Here is a 23,712-nt window from a genome sequence, read left to right as displayed (position 1 = left end):
ATAAATAACATAGCCATTAATATATATTCATAAATAATAATTAATAAAATGATTAAATAAATAAATAATAAAATAAGGTTGTGACACAAACTCTTCCCTTTTCCTCTTAAAGTCAAATCAAGAACTCATTGAATATCATAAGGAGAGTCGTCTTTTTAATCTAGAGGTTATCTTGTACATCACACCCCACATTTACAAGATTTCCCATGTAGAGGTGCACGAACGTGCAAATTTGAATATCAACAATCTTCTAGCTGAAATTTGGATGAAAGTTGGCAATAAGATCTAGAAACAACTCTATTCTACAAAGTTGGCGTTTAAACGTAAAAACCTGTTAGCCTTGGGTATTCATCAAATGCATACCTAGGTGAAAAAAGGTATGCCTCTAGTACAACCCGATGGAAGATAGCCAAGTAGATGAAGCTTCTCTATTCAAGGATTAAGTTTTAGAGGGGATTTCGGCTATGGGATGTACTTCCATTCCTCTTACTGTTCGGGATAACAAGTTTGTTGGTTGACTAGAAATGCAATCTATTCAGTCTAGTCAAAAGCCTTCTCCTTGTAAGCCCGATTTGAAGGAAAAAGGCAGTGCCTTCCAACCTAGAGAATGATTAGGAAGCAAATATTACGATGCCTTTGGATGAAACAAAATGCTAGTTCAAAAGAAGCAAAAACAATGGTTCATAATTTATACTAAAGAACTTTTACCTTAGAAAAAGCTTGGATCTGAGGCTTTTCATTTAGAGCCTTTGGAGGAGGAATTTCCCTCTGTTGAGAAGTTTGGGGATTTAGCTCTAGAGGATGTAACTACCAAAAAATTAAAAAAGTGTAACAACACCTTTTAATCTGACAAGAAAATTTATAGAACAATATGCATCTTTTATTAAAGAATGCTATCTAAAATTGCATAAACAAAATTTTGTATAATAATTTCATCTTTTCACAATTTGACATGTAAGTATTAAATACTAACTAAAAGGAAAGCTTGAAAGCAAGCGATTCTAAATATTATAATCCACTACATCATGTAAACATACAGAACATGATGAGAAAATGAAGAACAGTTTAGAAGCTACAATGTCTCGTATTTTATACGAGTTGATGTCCAATCAAGTATTGGCATATTCTGCTTGAGGGAGAGTATCATTGGGATGCTTTACCTCCGACCATAGACCTGGCGGTTGCCCCCGCTCACCTTCCTTCCAAAAGTGGCCCTACCCTTCGCGAGGGTGCGGACACAAGACTAGATCTAATTGCCATCTGAGCCTGGTGTTTAGAAACTTACACACCTCTAGTCGGTCGCACACTATAGACTTCTACAGGTATCTGGTTCTATTCTACAGGTATCTGGTTCTGGTGAACTAACGGGCGCATGCAGAACAATGCACCACCTTGGCCAAAGGATTTAGTCTTGTTAAATATGCACGACATGTGTGCAATCATCTGTCCACCCACCCTACTCAACTTGATACTTATATATTCTTGTGTTCTAATTAACCTGGTGGAGGTCGACAATGGCTTAAGAGCATGCTTGCTCTGCATTGAGGTTATGACGTTCTAGTTCACATGCAATAGCAATGGAGAACTCTAGAAACATGATTTAATCACATGCAATAGCAATGGAGAACTCTAGAAACATGATTTAATCATTTCTATCTTGTTCATATGGATTGGAAGGTTTTAACTTGCAGCTTTGAAGCATCTACAAAAGTATTTACACTCAGCTAAGCTCACTAGTCAACTGACATTTCCTTGTACGATCCAACAAGTATAATTGAACAAGAAATTCAATTCTTACTTAAAAATTTATCTAAGAATCTATAATAGCACCTTACATGCATACCCTTAACGTGCACTTGCTACATTCTGCATGCATACAATTGTATGCCAATTTTGCACCCTAATTGAATGCATACTCTTCCTCTTACTGCAATTACTTGCATGCCTATAGGTGCAGGCCAATAAAATGCATTTCTTATTCCAAATAGGTGACCATTCATGAGCTTGTTCTTCTTATCTAATAATAAAGAATTGGAATTGTCCACTATAATTCTGCAACTAATACAATCAGATTCCTATCTTGCAGCTATGTCTTCATGAGAGAGAAGCTTCTAAGTAACACAAAGTGTTTCTTATTGAGACAACAATGTCTCCACCCAAGTTCATGAAATGGTTTTTGTTCTTGAATTAAGTAAAAAAATTAGGTTTTAGGCTACTCCCTTATACGTATCCAATTGCAGCCTCTAAAGAATATAATAACTACTCACAATGTCTTTCCTTAGTGAAATAATTTACAGGGTTCCTTAGACCCGTTTATGTGTTTGCGTTCAAGATTCAGTTTGATTGAGTAAAGAATAGTTTTGCTTAGGTAAACTTACATTTTGACCAGAGCAAATAGATTCGATAGGCTTGCTATAGTTGTTATCTTTTCATTATTGGCAGAAAGATGACATTGAAATACGTATCATGCATTACTGGCTTCTATTAATTCTGGCGGATTTTTGACACAATAAGACTCATATTATTTCATGAGAAAATGCTTGATAAGGAAAGATGGAATATGAATTAGCCGTACTATTTACAGAGCTATACAAGCTCGCACTCATTCAAAACTAGTAAAAACTAAAAGAAGTGAGACTTCGCATGCCTGAGTTTGAGGATTGGAGTCATTGAGTTGCTTAGACTGCAGCTTTAAAGCTATCGAGCTCCCTCTCCACAACCCGTGGTAGCTATCTCTCACAGCTTACGCCTTCCAAATACATGCGCCAATGTTTTCTGCTATCTTTTTCTCAGTGATTAATTATAATCCCCCCAAGAATGAGCGAGCTCCGTCCTTATATGGCCGGACTCCAAATATCATTTAATTTCAAGAGATCAAGAAACGGCTCAGACGAATGCAGCACTAACAATTTGAATTTCATTTCATTTTAACTCAAGAAAAGATCCATGTGTCGATTATTAGAATCCCCACCGCATATTATTCTCATACTTGCCAATTCACATTATGGCTCGATATAAGTATTACTCATAATGGACCGATATGGGTCCAGCTATATTAGCCGTATTAAATTTCCAAAGGTATTAACTTAATATGTATATGCATGTGTTTATTATCATTACGTAAAACACATGTGAGTGAGTCTGTGTCTGTGTCTATGTGTTTGTGTTTAACCAATATCTCGTTTTAATTTAAGTCATTATTTTATTCCAGAAACATAAATTTATATCAGAAGTTATTGGCAAGGTGGTGACGACCTTAACAAGACATACTATAGCCTACACAAGATTCAAACCCACCAACAACAATATTACCGACACTAACCAAAATGACGCTAGGTCGACAACTCTAAACCTAGCAAGGTCAACTTATCTTAGTTGTGCATAAGTTGGCATTGATGGCAACTTTGACCTCTTCTCATGTTTGCGCCCCTCTCCCCCATGATACTCTCCCTCTCCTCGTTGAGGGTGACGGGGGTTCCTGCATCCACTTAGTTTCACAGAGGTAGTTAGGTCATAACTTTGATCATATCTAGAATCATACATATCAAAACATCAGATTGCATATCTAATCAAATAAAAACTCGTTCTTTCAATGTATCTCATCCATCTGATGCATTCACATAGTTTCAAGTATAAACTCCACATCACTATTATGCAACAAAACAAAATGAAATTGTTCATGAGAAAAAGGGATGTAACAAAAAGGATGGACAAGAGTCTCCAACAGAAAAGCTCACTTAATAAAAAAGCATCTTCCCAAATGATTTTGAGATCACATAAGGAAAAGAACATGGAAAGAATATATATTTAGCTTCTTCAGATTTAAATGTTAGTAGTTTGCAGTGACGGCTACCTTTTTGTATCCTCTTTTCAGGGGTGCAGAGCCCAACAGAACCTGCAATTAATCTATCAAAAATGAAAAACAACTGCTTGAATGTGTTTTAAGACAAAAATATTTTTATTTGATATGGAACCCAAAAAAGATACACAATATCAATATAGTTCCCTTAAAATTTTGCATGTAGAAGCTCCTGAATGATAATGATCTTCTGGGAAAAAGATGTGCCTGTATTTTGGTAAATAATTTTATATTTTGATTTTATTGATTAATAAAATTTGTTTGTTTATCATTATGTTGATCATTGAAAAACTGTTGCTCTGCATTTTATTGTGCTGTAGGGGCTTTTTCTATACATCATTTTCTTGTAGCTTTTTCTATTGGCATTGCATCATTCTTGTTGGGCTAGGGCGTTTCATTAACAGAATATCTTCTAAATTTGTCAATGCTTTGCTACTTTTTCTGTTAAATGTTAATATGATGCCACTTAAAATATAAATAAAATGAATGCTTCACACTTCAGAGAAAAAATATTAACCAGCATGTCTAATCAACAACAAATAGGAAAGAACGTCCAGCACAGTGAGTTTACTTTATTACCCGGTTGTCCCAAATATTGAGAGCATTATAGCGCCCGAGACAACTAGTATAGATGATCCTAATAGTAAGGCTGCTCCAGTCTTAGTTGTCACCTCTTTGTAGAAAAAGACAGCCCACATGGCACTTACAAGGAGTTGGCACTGAACTAATGGCCATCCAAGAGCTACCCCCAAGTCCAAAGTTGCATATATGCTACATGGCAACAAAGACCTCTGTTATCAAACAGAAGAAAAAAGTACAATGATATCTATTACAAAAAAAGTAGAAAACTAGTTTGCTTTCCCTCTAGTTTCCAAAATTACATGTAAAGTGTTTCGCTTCTAGTAAACTTCTCCAATTTTTCTCAAACATATACATAGCAGATGAAAAACGAGATTGTCTAAACATTCTATTCTGTAAAAATACCACTAAATCTTAAGAAGATTTATCATTGTAATACACAATTCTGCTTTTAGTAGAATTGTCTATGTTTTCTCAAACATATAAATAGCAAATGAAAAGTGGGATATAATGTATATATATTATATCTTGCATTTTGTAGGCTAGCCACACAAATTAGCCAAGTCATAAAGAATGGGGAGGGGCACAAAAGGCAGGTGCAAATTTCTAACTAACATAAGCATCTGGTGATCAAAAAAGCAAAAGAAGGTATCCTAAGGTTTCTTTGTGCTTTTCACACATAAGAAAGAAGAATCATTTTCCTTATGCAATGAGGGTTTTGCAGTGAAAACCTGAAAAAGTTTCCCAAGCTCCAAAGGAGACCTGCAAGAAAAGCTGGGCCCACCGCTCCAGGGACATACAAAGAAGGTAGGGGCCTTCCCTGGAAGACTAAAACAATAGTATAAGTGCCAAGAAGCACCAGTGTCATTGTCATGGACCCTATTCCAAAGGACACCAGGTATTCTACTCCAACAACGTCCTGCAGAAACAAAAACACCAATAGATTTTAGATTCAATAGGACAGCCAAATAGATCAGAAGTCTCAGAAGCCAACAAATGCTTTCAAGACACATGCTATATATGCAAGTAAAATATGTGTACAACAAGCAGTATAATCCAAGAAGCAAAAGGACATGAATCGTGTCTGATAAAGGACGAACTAAAATGTTCAAGGAACGTGATTTATCCAGCTATTATATTTTAATTTATTTGCCAATACTCGATAAAAATGTGGGTACTAGGTTAGCATTTTTTAATGATAGAAACTCCATAGCATTCAGCACTTGGCCCAGTTATCTTCCAGACAACAAAAACTACAATCAGATATAGAGGTAAATGTTCCATCTTAAATAGAGATAGAAATGTATATACATGCTAATTAAACTATCACCATCTACATTTCCTTGGACTTGTATTACTATTAGGTACTTTATTTCTTGAAATCTATCTTTTAATGATATCTGATAATCAATTTTGCAGAACATAAATCAGGTAAATGTCAAGCTACCTTTTGTTGCTTCAAATACTGGAGAAGTTACCCAACGGAAATGTGATCATAAAGATATCATTTGCCATTGAGAAGTTATATATTTCAGGTATGCTATTGCACTGTGGTGTATTGAAACTTTTCCTAGATCTATCACTAAAGGTCCATCGAGCTCAAATATGGAGATAACACAGTTCAATTTTACAATCTCTATATAACTTTGCTCAAGATAAACGACCATAATATTACCATTGTAGATGGTTCAATCCATTTTCAACATCAAGACAGTTGAACCATTATGCCATTGCTAAAGCCTAGGCCTATTAGATGTAGATGGATACTAAAATTATAATGTCAAAAATTAATAAACAGAAAACAGAAATTGTTGCACACAAGGGAAACTATTAAAATAACTATGAATACAACTACTCTAAACTGCTTATTTTTTAACATTATTTTTTGAATATCGCTGCATTGTTTTTATACCGACATTTGGAGTGAACTACACTAACTATTCATCATGCTCATTTTTGTATATTTCCAACCTTTTATGGTCAGAAACAGTGCATTTGTATTTTGATAGTATTTAAATGGAACCTGGAATGTCATTTATTTTAACCATTTCGTCAGTGGACAATCATTTATTAGAAGAAAATCCCAAGTCAGAACTAAGATCCAAAGTAAGAAATAAATTTAATTTTCCAACAATGAATAGCAGGACATTTTAGAACAAAATGAAATTATAGTTGTGGGCTTTCATAACTAATTTTTAAAGAAACTATTTTTAACAAAAGCAGCTAAAGATAAGTTATTAAAGCTACGAAGTATTATTTTGGATGTTCTAAATGGTTGCAGCTACTGATCAGCCATAGTTGTTTTTTAAATTTTTACCTATCAAAACAATGCACATGGATCAAGAAATTGTTCCAGTGCTGAAATATCCTCTATATCGAGAGGCAAAAGGTAAGGTTGGACAGTTAAAGACGTCAACCTTCCACAGTCCATAATTTTAGAAATTTGTATTTTTGGATTTAACTGTGTGATAACTTTTAACCATCAATATTTTGGATCACACTCCATGATCCATCATCAGGATATACGGAGCAAGAAAGGAGAATTAAAATTGAAAGATGAAGGAAAAGACATTGGAACTATCAATAAGTAACAAAGGATTTCGAATGAACTCGTCAGTTTGAAATGTAACTGAGCCATGTGAAATCCACATTTTTATGAGGAGATACAATAAAATTATAACGGTCGAAGAACATGAGACCAAAGCATACAGAAATGGAAAAGTACTCTGCTAGGAAAACAAAACTAATACATGCAGATAAGTTTTCTTGTTCATGGGATTTCTAGCTCTCCTCTTCCCTCAATTGATTGTTCTAACATCAAATGGAATCTGCCACCAAATGGCACTTGGAAATTGAATTTGATGGCGCCTCTCATAGTGACCTGGAACACTCCAGGGCAGGTTGTGTTATCTGTGATTCTTCAGGTAGTCTGATCAAGGCAACTTCCAAAAAGCTCAAACCAGGCACAAATAATGAAGCAGAAACTGAAGCCTTGCTTCTTGGACTACAGTTGGCAAAGGCATGCTGCCTTGACAATATTATGATTGAAGGGAATTCTATGGTCATCCTCGTATGCCTAAGAAAAAGGCATTCAACGAATTGGATAATCTCTGTTCTTTCTCTATCAAGTATCAACCATTATTATAGAGGGAAACAAAATTGCTGATTATCTCTCAAATCAAGGAATAGATTAAATGGAAGATCTTGTTAGTGGTGACTCCATCGAATGTGACCAAATCTTTGTGGGTTTTGGATAATGAGCATGAAGTGACCCCTGCGTCATAATAACAATTACAAGCACATTCAAATCTGTTGTGAGGATGCTAATTTCATATTCAAATTGTTTCCCTACTTGGCAGTACTGTTCATTATTTCATGCATTGAATTGGCTTTAATACCCGCCAGCTCTTGGATTGGCATATCCAAAACAATCTTTCTGCCGCACTGTCCTGTCACCATGAAGCCATTGATTCTGCTGGGAACAAATGTCCGTCAGATGGCATTCATGGGGGAAATCATTGAGGGCAGAATGAAGAAAGTGTTATTTTTTCAGGGTGACAACATGCTCACTGTGATCAAATAAGTGCTGGGCAGCAATTTTCCTCAGGGAGCCGTGAAACATCAGGTGAATTCAATATTTCTTCCATTTTTGTAAGCAATGTCTTCATTATTACGGAGGACAAGGAAATAACTAAGGCTCTCAGTAAATTTTGCTCTGGAATCAATGAGGTTGTGGACAAGGCTTCACCAATAAAGCTTTCCACTCTCCCTTGCACCTGCTATCAATTTAGGGGTATGGCTTCAGTTATATTGTCAGGACTCAGGGGTATCAAGAGACTGGAGGCTCTTATTAAAGTGGTGGCTGCCATTCAATGTTTTCTTAAAGGCTGTATTGGGGTCAACCCATATAGCCCAACTATGAATGCTTTTGAATTGTGTACACTAGAGAAATCTTCTCCTCTCCAGGAGAGATATAATTTGGCAAAGGCAGAAAAGATGATTCATTTCTTGATTCAGCATGCCGGCCTGGCAAAGCATGAAGATGGCATGTATGGACCTGTTGATGTGTATTTTGTACACAACCAAACACAGAATAAAATACCTAAAGGTACCTTATCCTCTCTTGATTAAAGTCTTCGAATGCTGAAGATGTCGCGAAAAGGATCAATCGGGATGACTTCAAAGTTCTTTTTGTAGGATCTCTACGTGTGGATAAGCACCAGTGGTCCTTGTGTATGCTGTTTCTTCAAGGGGCCTTACGTACTTTCAGAGAAAGCTTGTCCGTGTTACTTTCTTTCCAAATGGAGGAACAGGATTTTCCTAACACTAACAGATTTCAAAAAATGTCAAAAAATAAGGGTTTCAAGGAAGGAATACTTGAACTAATCCTAAGAATGACTCAATGAAGACTAGACTTGATAAGATTCTACCAATTTCAGTATCGCCAAGGAATTACAACTCTACTGGAATTGATGTGATCTTCTAAGGGGATTCAATAACTTTCAAATCATCAAGGATATGGATACTATCATAGAGATACATATCAATACTTCCAAGAATGATTGAATTCTTAATCAATCTCAATGTTTCCAATTGACCACACAAGGTGTTCTTACAATCAGTAAGAAGCTAGTGGTTTGGAATGTGAATCTTATCAAAGATCAAGCACAACACTTTGTCCTTCAAACTTAGAACTTAAATGCTATTTCAACTGAGAGTGATTCAAGAAGATAAACAATCATGAAGGTAGCCACAAGTATTGCAATAAAACACCATAACTTCAATATTTTATTGATCTCATAGCCAAATGGACAACAATTGTTCAAAATTCTTTCTTCACTACTCAATCTTGCTACAACAATAACTTTCTAACTTTCTTCTCTCTAAGCTCTCTCTCTTTTCTAACCCCTAAAAATGAAATGAGTGAGGGCATATATAGCATCCTCAAATACAATGAACGGTCTCAGATCGAAAGAAGATCAATGGCTGAGATTCTGACACCTAAACCCTAATTAGGGTTTGTTACAAAAAAGTCCCCATTTAGATAAACATTACTAATCCATAGCCAATAAAGAATTGGCACAAATACCGAGGAGAAATAGACCAATAGGAATTAAGTTGCCACATCATCCTATAACAACTTTTCATCTGGAATCTTGTTCCCTTTCCTATGCTCTTTCTTAGCATATTCAATGAATCTGGACACAATTCTCTCAATCTCAGCAATGGGAATCTCAGGAAGATTCTTCATTCGTTCTTCCAAGTGAAGGACTTGATCAAAAGCAGTGAGAAGAGTCGTCTCCCATCCAGGTTCAATTTCTTTGGTCTTCTCAATCAAGAACATAGTAGTATACATTTGATCTCGTTGCTTTTCTATGGTGATGTTCTCCTTCTTGCAAAAGATGACCTTGATTCTATCCTCCAACTCTTGGATGTCCACACCTATCTCGATCTCAATCCGCCTATCAAGAATGGTACACAACACCTCAAACACCTTATCTTGAATTGGATGAATGATGCCTTCAACTCGACTGCATCTGGTGTTGACGTCTTCAAAAAGGACTTCCTTCATCTAGAGCAGAGCTGACCACTGTAGGAGGCTATGGGTTCCTCCATCCATTATCTTTTCTTGCGTCAGAATCCGTCTTGGTGTTTCTCTTATCACTTGTAAGACTGGGATGATAACATCTCTAGTGTGAGTGAATGCAGCTACAGTTATCATTAGATTATGGATAATCTCAAGGACCTGGATAGCTCGATGAACTGTCTTCATCATTCTTGTTGCAAATTCAACGGCTACCTTGTGAGATTCATCAATCCAAGAACTCATAAGTTGAACCAAGCTCTTCACCCTTTCTGCTTCACCTACTGATTCAAGAGGGAGTGCATGTAAAGGAGATACTGTTGGATCCTGACGTCTCAAGGGCCGATTAAGATGACTAAAATAGTTCCTCCAAGCACTGACCTCTCTCTCAAGCTTCTTATTCTTTTCCATTTCTTCTTTAAGTCTGTCTTTAAGTGCTTCAAATGAATCAGTTGCTTCTTCCATTGCTTGCTCGGAGGTGAGTGGACCAAGCTCAAATGTTTCTAAGTCATACTCTTCTGCAAGAATCTCATCCTCATATTTGTCCACCACTGGTGTAGCTATCTGCACTTTTCTGGATCATATCTCATCTCTAATTACCTTAGACATCTTTGTGGCCTTCTTCTTTATTACTTCATGAGAATTTCCTATAAGGCTTTCCAAGTCAAACACATCTTCTTCATCTTCAACCACGACTACCCTTGTTAGTCTCTCTTTCAGCCAATCAGGAATGGCAGATCTTGTTTCCCTCACTTGTATTTCTTTAGGTAGAGGTCTATCTTCCCGGAAAGGAGATGTTGCTTCATCATCATTCTTTTCTTCATGTTGCTCATTAGCACCAACTTGGGAAGATTGACTTGATGAATGTTGAGGTGTCTGTCCTTTCTCTTGTTTATCATTTTGTACCATGGATTCCATAGACTCGTCAATTTCATATACTATCTACCTCTGATCTTCCCCTTGACTTGCTTCCTTTTCATGCCCAGAAGATGTGCTTGGTGGGCGATCAGGATTTGTTTTCTGCTTCTTCTTGGAAGGTTCTCTCTTCTCAGGTCCTTCTTTCCTCTTTGAGCCTTTAGAATGAGAAGTATTCTCACTCATACTTGCTTCTCCTTCTTCTGGTCTTGCCTCCAAGGTGAATGTCATAGATACATTCTGCTCCTTCAACTTTTGATGCTGTACATCCACCCATCTGCGAGTGCAGGATAAAACGGGAGCCATCAAAGCTCTCAAGTCTAAAACCTCGAGCTCATTCCAATCTATCTTCACTTCTTTGTCTTCCTTCTCATAGGATGACTGGAGGTATCTACCATTATCCTGGGCTTGATCGGCTACTCTATAAATTTTGCATTTCCTGATGAGATCTAAGGGTAGCCTGGAATGCATCTTTCTTTTGACCTCTAAATCGCCTGGGACATTCATCCAGAAGTCCTCCACCTGAAACTCATGCTTGTACTTTTTGCCGACTATCTCCTCCATATAACCATGAGGATCAAAATTCTCTCTCGAGGCAAAGGATGTGAATGAGTATAGTGATAATTCGTTTTCTGCATCTTCCGCGACTTGAGTATTAGGACACACTTCAACTGAATTCCCTAGTATGATGGGCACGGGAATTCCATTTCCATGCTTGTGTCTGGATGCCTTGGCATAAGCTGCCAACTGTCTAGTCACCTCAAGTAGTACTATCCTATCTGTTGGATATCTTGGCAACATGTAGGGAGGTGAAGGACACCCATGAACTCTGATGTATGTGAATTTTTGAAACTGAATGAACCATGCACCATGCTTCTTCACAAGCTCTTGTGCATCCAAAGACAATCGATTGTGAATCCCACCTTGCAATATCCTGGTAATATTCATCGTGAAGGTGTCATTGACTAACTTGTAGTCACTTCTAGGCGGATGATGCAGTTGAACATAAGAATCACAAACTCTTATTTCTCCGGGTCCTCTTCCAATCACTCCTCTGTGAGGTAGCCCTGCATACTCGAAACTCCTGACCAAGGCATATATAACATATGAGCTCATGTGGAATGATTTGGTGGGTCTTAGCCTTCTCAACTGCACGTCCAGACAATTGCTAATGATTCTGGCCCAATGAAGCATTCCTTTTCCTTGGACGATCACTTGTATGAAGAAGAACATCCACTTGTCGAAGAAGAAGGCTTGAGAAGCACCTGTAACTCGATTGAGCAAAGTTATCAAGTTCCTGTATTCCTCCTGGAAGTCAATCCTATGTGGTGTATTGGGAATCTTGTTCAGGCGAGGCCGACTTTTGAGCAACCAATTCTTATTGATGAAGTTCAAACAAGACTCAGGATCATCTTCATAGATCGACCTTGCTCCTTCCAAGCTCTTGTAGATCATGTCTTTATGGTCTGGAAGATGAAGAGCTTCGCCTATAGCTTCCTCTGAAAGATAGGCTAAGATGTTACCGTCCTTGGTTACGATCGTCCTTATTGTGAGTCATAGTGGCTGGCACACTCAATCATCAACTCATGACACTTGACTGTGGGAGGGAAACCTGCAGCCTTGATTATGCCACTCTCAATTATCCTCCTCGCAATAGGTGATGGCTTGCCAATGTAGGGGACCTCTCGAAACTTCTTCACATTGAAGTTTCCTAAGTTGGTGTCTCCGATATTATTCCACTTGGACATGATCCTGGTCTCCAATTCGTCGCTCCTCTGATCTTCCTTGATGAGAGCATGCCAAGTAGTAGATCCTCCGACTTTGGGGGTCGTCATTTGATGCCTACACAAAAATTTAAAATTAGTCTTTAAGCATCATACCTTAAAGCATAGAATTTAAGACCTTTCAAGGGAATAATTCAAAACATTAATTTGAAAATGACATGATAAATCAGGAATTATATATTCTCAAATTAATTATGAATGGAAATTAGATTTTCAAGACTTGGACTTTAAAAGATTGCTTTGAAATCAAAATAAGTCTTGAATGAGAACTTCAAAAATTTGATTCTTCATACCTCCTTCTTTGAAAGCTTAACTATGAACCTTGGAAAATGGAAGAAAGAAGATCAGATTTTGCTCGATAAGGATTGAATTTTGATCTCCCTTTGGATGAATTATGTCTCAATTAACCTTCAAAAGAAGTTCGCCTTCCACTAACCTCCAACCACTTAGCAAATTCTGGAAATTAGCCTCCAATTTAGCAAGAAATTCGCCTCCGATCTGGTATAATTCGCTCCTCCAATCTGCTCTTGAAATTCGCATGAGAAGAATAATGAATGAATGATTTGAAAATGCTACAACACTCCTCTCTTATATAGGGCGCTCACCCTAATTAACCATGAGGCCGACCTAACAAATTAGCAATAAAACAAGATAAAATCCCTTTTAAAAGGGGGCCGACTTGCTTGTAAAAGCAAATAAATGTATTTGAGTGCTCACCTTTATTTTTTAAATTTTAAAATTAATTTTAAGACTTGAAAGGTGTTCTTTTTCATTTGTTTTAAGGCTTGAAAATTAATTAATTCAATTATAAAGGCCTTAAATTATGCGAATTTGATCTAGCTCTCCCAAATGTCTTAGTTTTGACAAATTTAGTGAAAATTGAGGAATGTTGAGGTTTGATTGAGGCTTAATGAAGCTTCTTTCCTCCTTAGGTGTTGAAATATCCAAGATGATGAAGGTCTAAACCACTTCAAGGCTTGTTTGAACTTTACATCCAGGCGTGTTCACTTCATGAATTGAAATTTTCACAACTTAGATTTGTAAATTCTCATGCTCTTGTCTTCACAATCTTGCGATTTGCCCTTGACTTAGTCAAACAAGGTTGAATGATAGGCTTTTGTGATGATTTCGCCCTGGACCCTTTGGAAGGTTCAGGAGCGATTTTTCAAATTAAGACTTGAATATCTCATTTCCTTGACTCCAAAATCTCCCGGAAGGCGAGCTCATGTTTGTCTTTCCCTGACAAAGTCTTGCATTCCAAATCTTAGCATTTCTCATGAGCGAATTAGATGAAAATGTGATTTTCGCCCTGGACCCTTTGGAAGGGTCAGGGGCGATTTTTACATTTTAGGTCAAAACTCACCTTAGCCTGATCATTAACCTCCTTCAAGGCAATCTCCAGGGCCTATTCATCTCCATCACTGAGTTGGCTCATCAATTTTTGAAGGAAATATTGTTCTTTTTGGGAATTTCGCTCTGGACCCTTTGGAAGGGTGAGGAGCGAAATTCTCTCCTGAGCTCAAAATTCTCATTTTTTGAAGGTCTAAATTTCTTCAAGGCATTCCAAATGGCTTCTTTTACTGTAGTCCAGGCCTAGTTTTACTCGAATTTTGGAGGAAAAGGTGTCTTTGATGTTTTTCACCCTGGACCCTTTGGAAGGGTCAAGAGCGATTTTCCTTGCTTAGGTTTACTCCTCCATCATTTTGACTTCAATCCACCCCTCAAGGCTAGGCAATGGTCTTCTTCATTCACTCCACCCAAGCTTGGTTTGATCTTGCAAGGCAAAATAGGGGATTTTGAGATTTTCGCCGTGGACCCTTTGGAAGGGTCGGGAGCGAAAACCCTTCTCTGACCTAGAATCATCATTTTTTGAAACAAACATCCACTCAAAGGTGGTCTCAAGGGCTTTTTCTACCTTGGTCTAGTCTTGTCTTAGCACAAACTTGAAAGGAACATGTTGGTTTTAGGATTTTCGCCCTGGACCCTTTGGAAGGGTCAGGAGTGAAAATCTCTCTTTAGGGTCAATTTTCAAATCCTTTCATCTTCAAATCACTTCCAAGGCATAAAATGTCTTGCCTCTCTTCTCTCCAAGTCATGAAAAGAAAAATCTTGTCTTAAATTTGCAAGAAAAAGGGAGAATTTGGAAATTTCGCTCTGGACCCTTTGGAAGGGTCAGGAGCAAATTTCTCTCTTGGCTTCAAAACTGGCATTTTAGCAACCCAATTTCACTCTAAGGCAATCCAAATTCTCTTCTCACACCCTTGTCCAAGCTTAGTTTTGTCTAAAATTTGGAAAAAAGGATAGTTTTTAGGATTTTAGCTCTGGACCCTTTGGAAGGGTCAGGAGCGAAATTTCCCTTCTTGTCCAAAATTCTTCATTTTGCATGCTTCCAAATCTTCAAAGGTATCAAATTATGTCCAATCTTCATTCCAAGAGACCCTACAAATCAAAACTTAGCCAAAGTTAGGAAGAAATAAGCTCTAAGGTGATTTTCGCTCTGGACCCTCTGGAAGGGTCAAGAGCGAAATCTCCATTCCAGGCCAAATTGCTCAGTTTTCAAGTTTCAAACCACCTCACAAGGAAAAGTTGGGTCCTTTTCCAAGCTAAGAACAAGGTTGCAAGTCTGTCCAAGGCAAGAAATAGGGTTTAGGATGAAATTCGCTCCAGACCCTTTGGAAGGGTCAGGAGCGAAAATCTCCTTCAAGTATCATCTTGCTCTTCAAAAAATCAATCAAGTCCCTCTCCAGGCAAGAACGTATCAATCTACCCTCAAACATGCCTTAGAAAGCATCATTCAATCAAAAATGAGAAGAAAAAAGAGGTTTACAAGGATTTTCGCCTTGGACCCTCTGGAAGGGTCAAGAGCGAAATTGACATTTCCAGGCTAGATGTTACCTTGATTTGCTTCATCCTCCATCAAACTTGATCAAACCAACTCCTTTTCTTCACTGGCTTTGCTCAACTGACTTAGACAGGGAAACAAACAAGACTTTGACAAGAAAACCCTCAAATCTAGTTTTGACAAGAAAACCCTCAAATCTAGTCCTGACCTGACCTGAGGCCTATTCACCCTGTTCCTTGATCAAGCCAACTTGACTCCCCTAAAAGGCATGCTTCAATATAGCAATCTTGAGGTTTCAGGCAGACGACTAACAACCTCCCAAAACAAGACTAGACTTAGCTTGAAAGAAACCCTAAAACGAGCTTCCAAGGTTTAGCCCTAATCTAGCCAGCCCAGGCAGATCACTCACTCACTCAAAAACCTAAAAAGCAGACAGAAAAACAAGCAAAAGGAAAGCAAAACCTAAAGCAAAAAGAGGGGGTCCCCATTCTAATGGGGCGATGTGTGAAATGGTCACAACAGGACCCAAGAGCATTAATATGTGACAATCTTTCATTTTTGGTCAGATAATTAAGCTCATATGTTTAGAGATACTATAAGATAGTTTCTCTTACTATATGTATGTTAGGCTCAGGTTGAAGAAGTTTATATGCCCTCTTCGACAGGGAGGGTCAGGGTAATGACAGAGAACAATGTCCCTTCATTTTGTATCTCTCAGAAATGTAAACTTGAACAATCTGATATCCTCGCCAAACTGTATGGCAAGAAATTTGTAATTTTTCACAAGTTTAATAAAATGGGGGAGGGCCCTTACTCCTCACTTGATCTACCTTTAAAAAAAAGCAGATAAATTTTCCCAGTTAATATCAACATGCAGAATAAACGTAAAATCATTCTCACAGTTATCAATTGATCACTTATAATCAATCCTAAAATTACTTACGGACTGAAGTTGATGACATAAATTGAGGCATTGAATACAACAGAAAACTGGTATAACCATTGTTCGAGTTGTTTTATAAGATATGCATATTCTTAATGGATAAATTGAAAGTGAGTAGATTTCAACAATATAAGGAAAGCATCATTCGAAATCATAAATTACCTTGTTTGCATATTTGAGCGGAATCATAAAGCTGCCATTCATAGCTCCTACAAGTACTGCACAAAGAATGCCCTTTACAAGATTATTACTTTGATGGTCACAATCTCCTTTAACTCTACCAGCATCTGGAGTCATGCCCTTTATAAAAGGTTGTGAAGAGTCTTCAACTTTGATGCAGTTATACTTTGGGCAATCTTTCTTTGAAACAAAGTTTACTTCTAACTTCAACCAAACATCAAGCAAGGACGGCAATCCTTTTACCCCAGAAACTGCAATTCCAATTCCTATCATTCCTAACGTCATAATTAACAATGCCAATAGTGATAGAAAGTGACTTTTCAAGTGCTCCTTGAAGACATAGGCTCCCCAAATGTAGGCTATAAATACTGTAAAACCAAGGTACAGGATAAGTAACTAAATGTACAACATATAGTAATATGATAAGGAAAAAAAGAATTTTCAATGAACCTGGAAACAAATGGACAAATAAAATGTTAGTTATCATATCCATAAAGGGACTTATTACATAAACATTTTCTTAGCTACATTGTCAACATGTTTATAGTAGGAATAAGTATACATGTCAAAATTGGTGCTCAAAAGAGAATCATTTTTTCCTGCAAAGTTCAAAGTATTTGCATGATAGCTGAATTGGTGAAAATAAAATATTGTGTAAAACGTGGGAAAAAAATAGATAGAACGTTAATAAGTCAATGTCTTGTGGCTGTGTTTGCAACATGGCTACCTAATATACTTGGCAAATAAATTGCGTTGCTTTAGTGGATGTGTTAAGAGTCCATATAAAACAGAAAAGTGAAGACCACAAGCAAAAAGAGAGAATTTCAATATGGTGTTGGAAGACACCAAAGAGAAGAAATGACATCGTGATACATAACTTGTATGCTGATTGAAGTAAAAGATATAACTTATATTGAAGAACACCTAAATCCCTTTACTCAAATACAAAATCATCTTTGCATAAAGGAGCGGGATCTTGGTATTCACAACACTCCCATAATTCATCATGACGGAGGATGCAACATTTTGCTATCATTTTGGATGTCAACAATGACAAACAAGAGTTTGTATTCATTACCCAAGATCAATGGTGAAAATGAAATGAAAAAGAACTTTGTGATTTTTCTGAAAACTCTCTAATTGGATTAGTTACAGCATGTGAGAACCTCAAAAGTGGACCAAAAGAATATAAAACCATTTCAAAAAAGGACATTGCATTTAACATCATAGATGTGTACCATGCTTCTAATTCTCATCTTAATATATGGGCAGCTCACCCTTTTGCAAGATGCTTTTATGTTTCCTCTCTCTGAGGATGAGAGAAAACTTATCTTACATTATGGACCTTGCCAATTTCCTACTCTTGGTTTTGTTGTTGAGAGTTATTGGGAAAGCCCGAAGAATACTGGACAATTAATTCTCCTCATACCTTAGGGGTTGATGTCAACCTTATAACCTTAAAGGACTATATGGGTAATTTAGTTGAGACAAGTATACAAATCCTAACTCTCCAAAGACATCATTGTAGTATAGAGTCGCACATAACCAAAACAATGAGAGAAGCATCAATTAGAGAAAAGTTTTTGATTCCTAATTATATCACAGGGTCGAAGCAGAAGCTAGTTACATCACAAGGAAGATCAAAGACTGTAGATTACAAATCTATGAGGTTGATTTGAGATCCTGATAACTCCAAGAGCATCCTAGCTTGTGATTGCTTGAGGACAAGCAATTTTGGGAAGGGCCGACTATCATGCCCCCACCAAATTGCTACCAATCGCAGCATACATTGCTACCCATTTCCAGCAACTAGGCTATCAAAAAGTAGCACCAAGATAATGCTAATAGGTGGTGCATGTTGTCATACTAATGCTTTAGAATTAAGAAACATTAATCTATAGGTTATCAAAGGGCAGCGGTTGAATAAGAAAGGTTGTGACTCTTTCAAAGGGCAATAGTTGTATGTGAAGGGTTGTGACTACCTCAATAATAAGATATAACAGGGAGATCATTCCATTGCAGTGAGGACATCAGTCAATCGGAAGAAAATATGAAGGGACTTTGCAAGTAAATAATTACAGCCAAAGAGGACGTAAACCCCCCAAGGAAAAATCAAGAGATTTAAGGAAGAAAACCCTTAATTTCTCCTATCAAGTTATTGGACGAAAACCCATAACTTGTCTAGTTATCAAGGGCAAATATTTAAGAAAATAGCTGCAAACTAGAAGAAAGAAACATAGCAGAAAATTAAGAAGATTATTTTCAGAATTATTTCAATATTATAATAAAATTCATGAATTTTATTGAAGTTATATTTATAAATATAAATGCAATTATCATTTTAGAATTAGAAATATTGTTTAAGGCAAAAATAAGAAATTTTCTAAAAAGGGACATTACATCCTATTTCAAAAATGTTCAGTTTTCCATTATTCTGTAATTTATTTTTTGTTTCTAAGTATAAAAGTGAGCTAAAAAAAGATCTGAATTAAAAGCCAAAATCAATTTTTTTTTTTTTTAAGTGGGAAATGGCACGGCAAATATGGCGGGTCATGATTGGTTAGGATAAATCATAAGTTTTTCAAGTGCAATGCTACTATGTTGCTGAATGATAATACTTATGTCATGTCACAAGCTAGAAACATTGCAGCATTTCATTTGTTTGAATGCCCAGTTGCATGGCTGCTTTTCATGGAAATGCTTCCATCATCCACCTCAGGTATTATTGATGTTCAAAACAGAATTATCCATCGGCATTGTAGCCATGAAGGATATTTTTAAGAGAGATATAAACTCTCTAATCAAAGGAGCTACAGCTGATATACCATCCTTCTTGCTTGTGTTTTGGAAGGGCTGTAGACTAGATCATGGGTGTTAAGTTGACACTATTATGTACCTCACTGTGTACTTCTCAAATATTAAAAAAAAAATCACTTTTGATATGAATATCGACATTAAAGAAATGAATCAATTTTATGTGTATATATGTGCATGTGCATCCAGAATAAAATCTCACTGCTAAGGCCACTCCATAGAGATTGAGCAATGCCAATTCCTGCCCATCGAACTGCTGAAATTGCCATTACACCATTTGTGACCCAAATCAATGCACCCAACATTCCCCACCAGGTAAACCTGTAAGGCTGAAACAGAATCCATGAGTCAACAGTAGAAGGTCAATTGATAGAAAAATTGTCAAGTATATACAAACTGTCAGAGATAGCTGATACTCAAAAGACTTACAGTATATAATAAGACAAGCCATGAGGTCATAAAGCATGCAGTTGACTTATAAGATTGAAACACAAAAGGATCAAGAGAAAGAGCTGCAGGCATTTTAATAGGAACCGCTGCATAAACATATTAATAAGAAGTTAAGCATCCAACATTTCATTTACAAAACCCAAACTGATCTTAAGCTATAAGATTTCTTAGATTTGAAAGAGCATTAGAGACATGACCTGCTAATGTATTGTTTATAAAAAGAGCAAAGAAGTTTACTTGAAATTATATAGATTTTTGCTCAGAAAGAGCACTGTCCATCAAATGTTATGATGATGTTATACTGAATCCAGATCTGAGAAAAGCAGTTTCACATTGATTTGTTTTTAACACATACCTTGTGACTCTTGAGATATTCAACAATCCCATTCTCATTGTAAATGCCAATCTACATATTACAAGAAAACATAATTTTTGAGGTTTATCTATCACATCTCATGAGTTCAACCAATGCATAATGTATAACACTTTTTTCTTTCAAACATAAGTGAAATCTAACCTGATCACAAATTTTCATATTAGCATTGAATGGCATTTCAATGAGATCTGCCCCTTAAGCTATCCGAGGTACATATTCCCGTGATCAAGCATTGGCTGCCAAATGTGATATTTTTTTTTAATTGGAAATGAGACCCATACATTCTCATCTTATTTTGGCGAAGAGCAATAGTATATTGTATATTGTAATTCACATTGAACAGGTTATAACTTGCCCATTTTTCAGGGAACAAATTAAGTAGCCAAATCCGCCATACACATGATTTCTTGGTTATGTGTTCTGTTAAAAACTGTGAAAGAAATAATCTTTTTATCATGTAAAATTGATGTGCATTCAGGCATATGAGAAAATGAAGTAAGCATTTCACCACCAAAATACCCTTCTCCCATATCCCCTATTAATCAACAGCGTTTTTTGTGGAAAAATAGAATCTGCTTAACCGAATCGACCGTTTGCATATCAATTATGTTAGTGATTGGGCACATCAGCAAATATGTGGCATATTAAACAGTACAACATTGTTTTTTTTAATCTATCATTCAGCCCTGTTTGAAATACATAATCAGGACATAAAGTTATATTATGCCCAAAAGAATCCCTAACTCACAAACAAATCCGGAAAATATCCATATTGAGTGAAAGCTTCGTTTCTGGTTCTGCGACAGCCAGAAAGATTTGTTTCAGAATACTAAGAAGTTTGCACCAACTAGTTGTCTACCATTCACAGATCAATGAGTTATCAAACAAGAGTTTGTAGATTATTTGACCTAGAGTTTGTGGAGAGCTGCCTTATCCAGATTAAACCTAATTGCGGGATGAATCACCAAGTCTTGCAAATGGTAAAATCCCAATGTCTCACCTCTATGTAACTGGAAAGAGGTTTTACCCTTCTCAGATTAAATATACTGCATTTCATATCATCTTCAATCTTCTGTCAGTTTTATAGAGGAGATGAAACGGCCTTTTTTGAAAATGAAGCCAATCAGTTTACAGACATCGCAGTTTATAGCATATGATCTCAATCAATAGTCAGCATTGTGTTATAGATTTGAACATAGACTGTTTCCGACAGCTTCACAAATTAGATAATAAAAAGCATGGACAGGCCAGGAATTCTAACTCGGAATTCATGGGCAACTCTACTTCCGAGCTACTTGCCCATTCACAGAAATTTTCTTTATGGATGATACCTATAACAAAATTTGCATAGCAATGTTACAATTTTGTACAGAATCCTCTTACTAAATACTGTTGAGTTTTAAACTGATTAATATTCATCAAATTCAAATTTTAATTGCAGTAGCCAGTGATCTACTTGAGAAATTTAGCAATATTGCATTGCCCCCAAATCTATCCTGTGAAAATCATTATCTCATAAAAACCCATTTTTTTACAAAATTCGATGCACCTACTTGATTTACGGTAGGAAATGTTAAAACACGAGAGAAGAGGAGTGCATTAAAGTGCTCTTACCATATGATCCAAAGAAGAGAGCAGATCCAAATGCTGCCAACAGTCCAATTATAACATCGTCCATCTTTACAAGGCCTACTTTTGCTGTAACTCCGTTTTGAATGTAGTATAAGGCAAGACAGAATTTTAGAGCATAGCTCTACCAAATGTGCAATTGCATAAGTGTTACCACCCTCCTGGTAGAGCGAAACGAGTTTAACCCAGGCCTATATTTACTGAACATAAAAGCTCGAGGGCAATTCAGATTTTGAAAAGCGACAAAAGTGTTTTTTTTCTTTAATATTATGAATGGCTTGAGAAATCCTCATCTGACACGGCATCAATGTCAGCCTGGAATTGTTGTGTACTATTTTTTTTTAAAGGTAAAAGGCAGTAAACGTCTATAATTCATATTAAAGTATAAAGAAAGAATCTAAAAAATATTGATTGAAAAATTCAATTAGCAAGCATATTTTGTTTTGGTGTGCAGGTATGGGGAGGAATTCTTGAATAAGAGAGAGCATAGTATAGATGTCTTTATGAAAATGAATAATCTTAAATAAAGAATGAAAATAATAAATCTATATCTTATAAAAAGAAAGTAAAAAATTTAACAATTTTTTTATATGTAATTGAATATTTTTATTTTTATTTTATATATGTACATTAAATATTGCAAATGAGGTATCTTGTTAAAGAAAGAAAGTTTTAAAAATTGGATCATTCAAGTGAAATTAAAAATAGGTCATAAAGATATTACACATTAATTGATTTTTTGAGATATAACAATAAATGCAATGAACACAATATTATATCTATATTACTACCCATTTTTTAAAGGAAGATAGTTACTTTAAAATGAAGTGCATAAAAAGAATAATATGAAAATGTATATTGCCTTTTTTTTTACATATGTCAAATTTGCAAATTATAGAAAATTTAGAAGTAAGCAATAATAGATTAGAAAAGTGCATCAATTAAATTATTTATTTGTATAAGTCCATCTTGTAACAACAAAGATATAATGAAGATGTAATCAATAATATAACTTTGGTTAGATGCCTAATTGTTTGACATTTTATATTGAATACTTATCTTATGGATTAAATAATAAAAATGAATGTAAAGACAATTGTCTTGATGATCTCGAAATCCACAAAATATACATGAATTAAATTAAAGAGAATTAAATTTTTATTAGAAAAATGTATATACTATTAAGAGACACAATGGTAGGTCTTTCTTTAAATGGAAGTGGTTAAAAGAAGGGATGGAACCACATACTTGGGCTTCTTGTAAGCTTTTTTCATTGTTTCAAGAGTTTGCATGTAAAATGTTATCAAGCACTCATCTTCTTGTTTTTGTTGACCAACATACGGGCCTTGTTGCATATGTACATAATGTGAAGGCGGGGTGTATGCAGAGACTTGCAAGTTCACATACTCTTGCAATAGTTGTGAATGTCAAGCCCTTATCAATCAATGTCTATTGTTTCCTTTTGAAGAGTAAGACCCTGTGACTTGTGTATTCGTTAAAGCCCATGCCATTTTTAGTGGGATTTGACGATGGCACTACAGCTCAATGGGATTACAAGGATATTTTTTGGGTTATTGCAATCCCATACCAGGCCTATGTAATGTTTGAACTGGACAACAACAAACAAGCGAAGTTGAGGTGGTTTTTCACCCTCCCTGTATACAATTGATTTGAATTGTCCAAATGCACCATTCATAAGGCCTTTTTCCACCCATAAGTTTAAGCATGACATAACTTCTTGGCCAATACACATAAGA

At 36.2% G+C, this 23,712-nt stretch overlaps 1 protein-coding gene across 7 annotated transcripts; it reads right to left on the bottom strand.

The window, feature by feature from the left end:
* Positions 1-979: 979 nt before the first annotated feature.
* Positions 980-22,299, bottom strand: LOC131032301 (uncharacterized). 7 transcript variants are annotated; one of them, XM_057963237.2, is made up of 7 exons: positions 21,941-22,299; positions 19,930-20,036; positions 19,703-19,829; positions 16,669-17,054; positions 5,170-5,357; positions 4,431-4,630; positions 980-3,487 (listed from the first exon to the last, which is right to left on the bottom strand). In XM_057963237.2, the coding sequence occupies exons 1-6, from the start codon at positions 22,002-22,004 to the stop codon at positions 4,435-4,437; spliced, it is 1,068 nt and encodes a 355-aa protein (XP_057819220.2). In that variant the 5' UTR covers positions 22,005-22,299; the 3' UTR covers positions 980-3,487; positions 4,431-4,434. The 7 variants fall into 7 exon arrangements, with proteins under 7 accessions (XP_057819220.2, XP_057819221.2, XP_057819222.2 ...); XM_057963238.2 differs by having other exon boundaries at positions 980-3,478; XM_057963239.2 differs by lacking the exon at positions 980-3,487 and adding an exon at positions 3,546-3,895.
* Between the last annotated feature and the right edge of the window lie 1,413 nt (positions 22,300-23,712).

The sequence above is a fragment of the Cryptomeria japonica genome, chromosome 8 (assembly GCF_030272615.1).
Source record: "Cryptomeria japonica chromosome 8, Sugi_1.0, whole genome shotgun sequence".
NCBI classification, from domain to species: Eukaryota; Viridiplantae; Streptophyta; class Pinopsida; order Cupressales; family Cupressaceae; genus Cryptomeria; species Cryptomeria japonica.
This window is presented reverse-complemented; position numbering and strand designations above follow the sequence as displayed.